The sequence below is a fragment of the Octopus bimaculoides genome, chromosome 11 (genome assembly GCF_001194135.2).
Source record: "Octopus bimaculoides isolate UCB-OBI-ISO-001 chromosome 11, ASM119413v2, whole genome shotgun sequence".
NCBI classification, from domain to species: domain Eukaryota; kingdom Metazoa; phylum Mollusca; class Cephalopoda; order Octopoda; family Octopodidae; genus Octopus; species Octopus bimaculoides.
In genome coordinates, this window is record NC_068991.1 from 562,617 (window position 1) to 571,761 (window position 9,145).

A 9,145-nucleotide genomic window follows, 5' to 3' on the forward strand; every position below is an offset into this window, starting at 1 on the left:
ATATACACACGTGTGTGTGTCCCTAAACCACCACGGGCCAGGCCGGGGTTCCACTGAGAAGTCATCTAAAACCTGATGAAAGAAACCTAAAACTAAAGAATGTCAACTCTAAACGAAACTACAAAGAAATAAAAGAGGATCTTACTTGACCACTTTGCCGTATTTATTAAATATCTTATGGAGATCATTGTTAGTTAATGAAAACGGCAAATTACTGACATAAATCGTGCTTTTACTGGGAGCAAGGCCACCACTCATCTTTCCTATCTGGCACAACACCGGCGGTGAACGGCAACAAAGATTCCTTGTAAAATACGGGGACTTCGTACAAAACTTTAATTAAAGATAACTGATTATTGTATGTTACTGGGATTTTGTTTATCGACTTTGGTTCGGAGAAATGGAAATCAAAGTTTCAAGTGAATTAACTCTTTAAGAAGCGGATTACTGCTTGTCTGAGTAATATATACAATACAATTCCACAATATTAGTGAATAGGCGTAGGAGTGGCTGTGTGGTAAGTAGCTTGCTTACCAACCACATGGTCCCGGGTTCAGTCCCACTGCGTGGCATCTTGGGCAAGTGCCTTCTACTATAGCCTCGGGCCGACCAATGCCTTGTGAGTGGATTTGGTAGACGGAAACTGAAAGAAGCCCGTCGTATATGTGTATATATATGTGTATGTGTGTGTGTGTGTTTGTATGTCTGTGTTTGTCCCCCCAACATCGCTTGACAACCGATGCTGGTGTGTTTATGTCCCCGTAACTTAGTGGTTCGGCAAAAGAGACCGATAGAATAAGTACTAGGCTTCCAAAGAATAAGTCCTGGGGTCGATTTCTTCGACTAAAGGCGGTGCTCCAGCATGGCCGCAGTCAAAAGACTGAAACAAGTAAAAGTGTAAAAAGTGTAAGTGTGTTTTTAGTTTCCTACATATTGGATTCCATCTTGGTACGTGACTAAGGCAAATCATTGACAAGGTCCAACGAGACTGAAACACTCCTGCCTCACTACTAGAACGATGTTCGTCTCACTCCGGTGTGTGTGTGCGTGTGTGTGTAAGGAGAAAGGACAACAATAAACCAAGGCAGGACGAGTATCTCAAATTATTTAGAATATTTAATTAGAGTAAGAGAAATTTGAGTAATTTACACTGCTCTCCTCATTCATACACATCACATGACCAAACCAGCTCAGTCTTCTCTCTTGCCCACAACATCTGATGTCCCTTATACCCAGTTTTCCTCTTAAATCATTTACACTGTGCCATGCCTGCACACTGACATTACCCATCTAGCAGAGCATGCTAGCTTCGTTTCTTTCAAGCCTACACAAGTCCTCTGTCGTCAAAGACCATGTTTCATAGGCCATGTGACATAGCTGTACATACAAAGGCATCATACAATCTGCCTTTCACTCTGAGGGGGAGGCCCTTAGTTAATAACAAACGTAGAAGCTCTCTCTGAACTTTGCCCAACCCATTCTTATTCTACTAACTTCATGTTCAGAACTTCCTCCTCCACTGCCAACTTGGTTTCCTAGGTAACAGAAGCTATCTACCACTTCTAACGGTCCCCCTCAACATTTGAGGGAGTCTATTGTCTGCGTATTTTTAGTGCTTATTGTAGCTGCACACTTACCACACACAAAGGCTCTATTCTCCATTAACCTTCCTTTGATACTGCTACACCTTTTATGTGCCCAAAGCTTGCACTGGGTACAATGTATGGAGTTTCTACTGTTGGTCAATAAATAGTATCACTGGTTCACTCTAGTTTTGATGCTAACAGACACACACACACACAAACACATGGACTCACAAACTCTCTCTCTCATTGCATACATGTTTATATAGATAAATTTCCTTTCATCAAAGTCTGCCCTAACCCTAGAGTAGAGACAAAAGCCCCAAAGTAAATCCTTTGTACACTATTCACACAGTTCAATAGTTACAAAAGGTGACAAAAAAAAAAAAAATGATTAAATAAGTGAATATTTGAACTGAAAAAAGAAATTTATTTACAAAATATAATACAGAATATCATCAAAGTCATTGTTGAATATTGTCAATGATTTAAAAGGAAATAAATACTGTTTTATTGCAATCCATCAGATATTGATCCACATTTTGCATGATTTGTGATAATTATTGCCCATGTTTCCCTGTGTTGAGTGACCGGATTATGCCTCATCATGGATGAAAACAGAAAACTGTGTTCAATGGTAAAATATATTCTGTTCCATGTCAGGAGAGGGAAAACCTGGCTATGTTTTAAACATTCAATGGAAAAAAAACAAAAACAAATAGATCCTTTGAAAAAGTCCCTTTTTTAAAAAAAATTCCTTCAACATAGACATATGTAGACATCGTCTCTTTATATTTTATTTATAAACATATATGCTTGTTTAATAGTATCCCCCCCCACTCCATACATATATTGAAAAAGTTAAAAAGGTTTCACATGAGTGAATATATATATTACAAAATAGAAAGAAAATGCTATTAGAACTTTGTCATCAATAAAAGAAAGTAATTATACTTTGTCAAGATTTGTTACCAGTTTTAATTATTAAAAAAGATGATGCAATTATGCTGAAATAAAATGAGAAATATAAAACTCTCCCCAGACACAACAGAATAAAACTAATCCTTTTTGATATCAGTTCTGGATGTTGACATGTTTTTCTTACAAGAGAACTGGCACCATGTGACTTTTGTCAGAAAAACATGACCTTCTAAAACTGATAACAAAAAAAAAAAAAAAAATTAATATAATTTGATTTTCTCTTTATTTCAACATGATTAAATCACCATTTCAAGCAACGGAATCCTGTTGCAGATTTTGATAAAAATGTAAAGACATTCTTTCTTTTATTTATGGTAAGTTCTCAAAGAATTTTCTTCTTTGTTTCTTAATACACACACTCACTGTTGTTTTATATATAATTGCTGGACAAGAGAAATATATCATTTTACATCTGCATTCCAATTTGGCAAAGATGGAACAAGTCATCATAGTCTAAACCAGTTCTTATTTGGAGTTAATGCTCTCCTAGACAACCCATGTCTTACTCAGATCGTTTCTACAGCTGGAGACCTTTCCTCATAACAATCACTTTATTTTTTTGCACATTTCATTGTGGCACTGGCACACAAACACTTCAGTTTGATATATAATCACCCTAATATATATATATATATATATATATACATACACCTAAGTTATACATATGTAATTACCTAACAACATGCACCCACAGACACACACAGTTACTCAAACAGACACACATGTATTCAAATGTTTGTTTTATGTCCACTTTCCCATGCTAGCACAAATTGATTAAATACATATCGTTGAGGCTTGTCTTAAAGTCAGATGTCCTCCTTGCTTCCAACCCATTTCGTTCCCAAAAGGATTTTCTGATTCCATTTGTCTGTGAAAGTGTCGGGGGATGGTTTCTAGTAGGGAAAGTTAATAAAATGTAATCCTTTTTTTTAGCTCATTTTTGTGTGAAGTTGTAGAATGTGAACATTTGTGGTCCTACATAAGCATGTATACACACACATCTCTGCCTGTCTGTCAATATAAATACATACACATCATTTAATGACTAGACTCTTCTCATACTTGCATGCTCAGACACGATTGGGGAAGATCTTCTCTGTCTGGATGCTCTTCCTGTCACCTTCCAGGTAGAATATTTTCCATGCAAGACTAGAAACAAACAACATTGTATGACAATGACACTTCTTTCATTTCAACCATCATGTGATGTCATGGAAAGGGCGCACACACACACACACACACACTAAGCTTCTTTCAGTTTCCATCAATCAAATCCACTCACGAGGCTTTAGTTGGCCTAAGGTGTTTGTGCAAGGTGCTGTACAGTGGGACTGAACACAAGATCACATGGTTGGAAAACAAATTTCTTCACAACACAGCTACACCTGTGCCTACACACACACACACACATACATACATACATAACACTTGCTCAGTGTATCATAGGTCAGGTGGATGAGGACTGACCTAGGGCTATACAACAATAATAACAAATTAAAGTAGTTTTATCAACAAAGAGAGTACTCAACACAAGATGTAGAGTATATTTATTGACCTGAAAAAAAAAATGTAAAATAGATTTCTGTTCATTTCAACAAGGGATGTCCAGTTCTTTCATCAATTCTGGACACTGAATTAACATGGAAGTGGTTGAGTATTCCACAGTCACGTCAACCCTCAAAAAAAAAAAAACGAGTGTGTCACTACATGACAAGAGTGAACTTATTAATTCCTGTGTCAATCCATCCAATGGGTTTCCATACAGTTTCCATCTATTCAGCTTCACTCACAAGACCTGAGACAATGGTAAAAGACAAAGATGCTAAGATTGAACCTGGTACTCCATGATCATGAAATGAACTTAATGCTTTGGTCCAAAAGACAATTACTGGTTTATGATGGAGTTTTATGCTGGACAGAGCAATCATCAGCGGGTTAATAGCCATCTGATGATTGCTTCCACCAGCACGAAACAAAGTCAAAGTCCACTGGGAATCTTCATCATCATCGTTTTAGAAGTTATTTCATGTCAGACAGAACTCATCGTTTTCTCCTTACTCTTTGCAGTTCACAGCATCTTGTGCATGCACACAGAAACCCTGCCCCAACCCCATATCTACAATGCCATCTACGTCCTACACTCATCCACCACCAACAAAAAAGAGAGGTTGTCCACTCCAAACACTCTGCATTTCTACTTGAAAGCATTCTTTTCTCCAGACACATTGTATAAACATGTCAGAATCTCACCTGACACCAGTTGTTACACACACACACTGAAAGCTAACGATTTCATTATTCTGATTGCTATTCCAGGTCTTCCACTTTTGTGTATTTAAACAAACAAAAAAGACAAAAGATAATCAACAGGTGGGGATGTGTAACCCTTTTCCTCATCTCAACAGACAAAAGTGAGAAATTCAGAAATTCCAAAAAGCGAAGGAATGAAGCACACACACATACGTGTGTGTGTGTGTGTGCGAGTGCGTGTGTGTGTGTGCATAGAATCAGGGCATATTGGGTATAGAAATTCAATAAATAATTACTCAATAAAAATAAGTAGAGTTTGTATAATATTTATTAGAAGCTAAAACAGCAGCGTTACTATTTTGACTTTCACAGCAGAAACTGGAGCCTAATGCAGTCTAATCTTGTAAAACCATCCAACCCATGCCAGCATGGAAGGTGGACATTAAAAGATGATGAACATACAAACACACAGATATGTGTGTATGTTTTCAGAAATACTGCACCTTACAGAATAATGACAAACTGATGTCAACCACTTTTTGTACCCAATGTAAAGAACTGATGCTCTTAAAATATCAAACCCTGTAGAATACCAACCAAATGATGCCAGCAGCCTGTCTGCTCCACCATGTGAACCTATCAAGAAAATATCTGATGTCACTAACATAGCAAAAACAACCACATGACCTGAATTGACCAATAGAAATCTAAAATGCTCTCACTTCACAGAAACCATTTAAAACTTTTTCATTCTTCTCTCTCTCTGTTTACAAACATCTGATGCTGTGGCTGTGATCTACGGCCACGAAACTTTAAGTAATGTGGTGCTGAGTGAAGCTGTTGTTTGATGAATGTAACACCAATCAAATATGTTGAGTGCGAGTTTGTTTTGTTTGAAAACACACTCGAGTACGTATGTATGTGTGTGTGTAGAGCATGTATGAATGAGAGAGAGAGAGAGCACTGTGTAGAGCTAACTCTTTGCTCTTGCTGGAAACAAGACAACCTCTCTGGTGCTGGTGTCACAATGAAATGAAGAACCCTGCAGAGTCACTTTTGTGCACAGGTGTTAGGAAACGTACCCAGTCACAGGAATCATGTTGGAAATGGAAAGTATGAGCAAAATGTGGTTCCGAACCTATGTAGGAGGGCAGGGAGTTGAAATGACAACTGATGATCTGTCCATCCAATGCCAGCATAGAAAGGGGCTATAAAAATGATGATGATGGTGATATACAGACATCATCATTTAACATCCGCTTTCCATGCTGGCATGGGTTGAACAGTTTGATTGAAAACTGGTAAGCCAGGGAGCTGCACCAGGTTCCAACCTGATTTGGCAAGGTTTCTACAGCTGGATGCCCTTCCTAACACCAACCATCAACTTTGTAAAGTGATTTGGCAATAGGAAGGTTATTATAAACAAGAGAGAGAGCCTCCAACTTGTGTAGGAGGGGAGTAACCCCAAATAAGAACTCATTCTGACTGTAATGATGTGTCCAACTATGCCATCATGGAAAAGAAAATGTAAAATGATGATGATGATGATGACGAATTCTTTCTTTTGCAGAATAAATTGCATTTATAATTTTATAAATAATCAAAGAAGTCCTTAAAAAGGAAAATATTTCCTTCTGATTGACTTCCTTCCCAATAATTTGTTGTTCACCAAAGACAATTTACAATGGAATTTGTGGGTCAGCCTGGAACTGCCTTCACTTTCTCTCACACACACGTGCACACACACACACACACACACACACACGCATAATTCCATAAAGAGGCAAAGATATTGACACCCAGGTACATCAAATGGTCCATCATGTTATCATGTTTTATATAAATTGTGTATGTATAAGCATTACGCACACACACACACATTCATGTATGCGTATCTATGTGTGTGTGTGTATATTTCCATCCAAATACAAAGATATTCAGACCAAGTGTTTCATCAATCTGTTGATCCATTCCTGTATTCTTCCTTGACCATAATCTTCAATCTAAATTCAGTTTCTTCACACCTAGTTTCAAGGCACCAGCTGTCTTACGTAATTCTCGTTTCTCTTGGAGTTCTTTCTGTCTTTGAAGTTTTCGCTCCTCTCGCTCTCTCCTCTTCCTTTCATTCTCGTTGACTGAACCTGTGGACAGAGAAATCAGCATTTTACAACCTTAAATACATCAGAAGCCACAGAATTTCAATTTACGGACACAACATTATTGTGACATAGTTTCCTTCAGACATATTATTGATATATATATATATATATATATAGATATAAAAGTATGTATGTATGTATGTGTATATATGTATCATCATTCATCAGCATTTAGCGTCTGTTGGACGGCTTGACCAGGGCTGGCCAGCTGGAAGGCTGCACCAGACCCCAGGTCTGGTTGGAGATGCCTTTCTATGGCTGGATGCCCTTCCTAACACCAACCACTCTGAGAGTGAAATGGGTGCCTTTACATGCCACTGGCAAGGGTGCCATTTGCATGACACCAGTATCTGCCATGACTGCGATTTTACTTGACTTGATGGGTCTTCTTCCCAAGCACGACATAATGCCAGAACTCTTGGTCATTGCCTCCATATATATATAAAGTTAAATATATTCAATGAGGATATTATATCCTGAATTTATATTGAGTGCTTTATTGTATCAAAGTATTAAGACTATTAAAGTATTTATGTATTTAATACGAGCGATTATATATATTTTATATAATATGTTATATATCAGTGCCATCGATCCCCAGGAGTCAATATTAACCACTTTGGAGACCCCTGGTTTAACCCATGCCAGCATGGAAAATGGATGCTAAATGAAGATGATGATGATATATATATACACTCGGAGTACCTGGCTTTGCCTGGGTATCAGAAAGCATCACATAGCCTAAAGCCTTCTTGATGAGAGGTATCCTGATGCAAAATTTTACCTACCCGGGTAGAAAACTGGCTTACAACCTGGAACACCCAGGAATTCCCTTGTAAGAGGGTAGATAGTACGTGTGTGTGTGTGAAGTGCAATTATAACATTCTCTCTATAAATATGGTAAAGAAAGGTTAAAAAAAGTCTTCAAAAATAGTTTAAAGTAAAAAGAGTGATAATTAGTCCCTTAAAAACAAAACAAGATTTTTAAGGTCATACCTTTATTTGAACCTGTGACATCCCAGTCTTCAGTGTTGCCCCAACCATCTTCTTGCCAACCCTCAGGTTTAGATGGTTTACTTCTGATCTCTTCACTCGGTGCCTCTGGTGACTTAGCACCACCAACATTTGGTTTGGTAGTCTAAAGAGAGAGAGAGAGAAAGTAAAAGGGGAGACTCAGTGCTGTGCAAACAGAAGGACTTCACATTTCAGTCTGTGTAGCTGTGTGAAGGAGTACAACCGAAAGATGAGGAGGAGAGGATTGGACAGTGCCTTGCATCCTTAAGCAAGGTACTTCATTTCATTCAACTGAAAATGAGCACCAGTAACAGCTTGGGCTTAACACTATAAGAGATTGGTGTCCAGCTGAGGGGTCAGTAGGCTCAAGACAAACTTTAACTTGAGTTCAATCCCTTGTCAAGTAGTATATCTTGGAAACGCTTATAAACATACAGCTAGGCAGACTGAACTGTTGACAGTGTGCTGTGTTGGAGACAAACACATTTCAACTGCTAGAACATAATATAAACCAATATGGGTGTGGTTTACAGTCCAACATCAGAACTACACTTTAGACTCACCGAGTTGCTAAATACTGAGCCATTTAACGGAAAAACCAAACCCAACATGGCCAGGTTCCTGTTTAGTTATGTTTGGCAGCAAAGAAATGTCTGTGATGATTAATTAGATGCTGTACAATGTGTCTAATCTATGATATCACACGGATATTGCTGTCTGATGATGATGATTATTAAGATGTTGTGGAAATACCTTTTTCCTGACATTTGTCAGAGATGTGAAAAAATCTGCTTCGCTTTGGTTCTCTTCCCAGGCATAAGAACTGGCTGGTTGCAGCCCCGGGGTGTCTAAAGTGGTAGAAAACTCATCATCTCCCCAGTCACCCCAGCCCTCAGTGTTGCTGGGGGTTTCCAAACAGCTGGCCTCCTACAACATCAAAAATACATACAATAAATACATCAGCCTCTCCAAGACATTGTGCAGGCTGGATGGTCATAGAAAGACAACCAGCCACGAAAAAAAAAAATCTGCCCAACTAAATTTTGTCTGAACCATGTAGGCATGGAAGGATGGTTGTTAAAACAATGATGATGACGTACAGAGAGAGAGAGAGAGAGAGAGAGAGAGAGAGAAAGAGAGAGAGAGAGAGAGAGAGAA

General features: G+C 38.3%; 2 protein-coding genes across 3 annotated transcripts in view; both read right to left on the reverse strand.

Moving 5' to 3' along the window:
* Positions 1 to 284, reverse strand: part of LOC106881843 (zinc finger CCHC-type and RNA-binding motif-containing protein 1) — a 7,668-nt gene extending 7,384 nt beyond the window's left edge. Inside the window, exon 1 of the mRNA XM_014932354.2 lies at positions 146 to 284. Within this exon, the coding sequence (XP_014787840.1) occupies positions 146 to 258 (113 nt within the window). The 5' untranslated portion in view covers positions 259 to 284. The remainder of the gene's footprint in view (positions 1 to 145) is intronic.
* A 1,708-nt stretch (positions 285 to 1,992) lies between these two features.
* Positions 1,993 to 9,145, reverse strand: part of LOC106881845 (N-terminal kinase-like protein) — a 25,261-nt gene continuing 18,108 nt past the window's right edge. For both annotated transcript variants that reach the window (XM_052971422.1, XM_014932360.2), the window contains 3 exons: positions 8,741 to 8,914; positions 7,970 to 8,111; positions 1,993 to 6,955 (listed from right to left, as the gene is read on the reverse strand). In XM_052971422.1, coding sequence (XP_052827382.1) covers positions 6,813 to 6,955; positions 7,970 to 8,111; positions 8,741 to 8,914 — 459 coding nt within the window. In that variant the 3' untranslated portion in view covers positions 1,993 to 6,812. The remainder of the gene's footprint in view (positions 6,956 to 7,969; positions 8,112 to 8,740; positions 8,915 to 9,145) is intronic.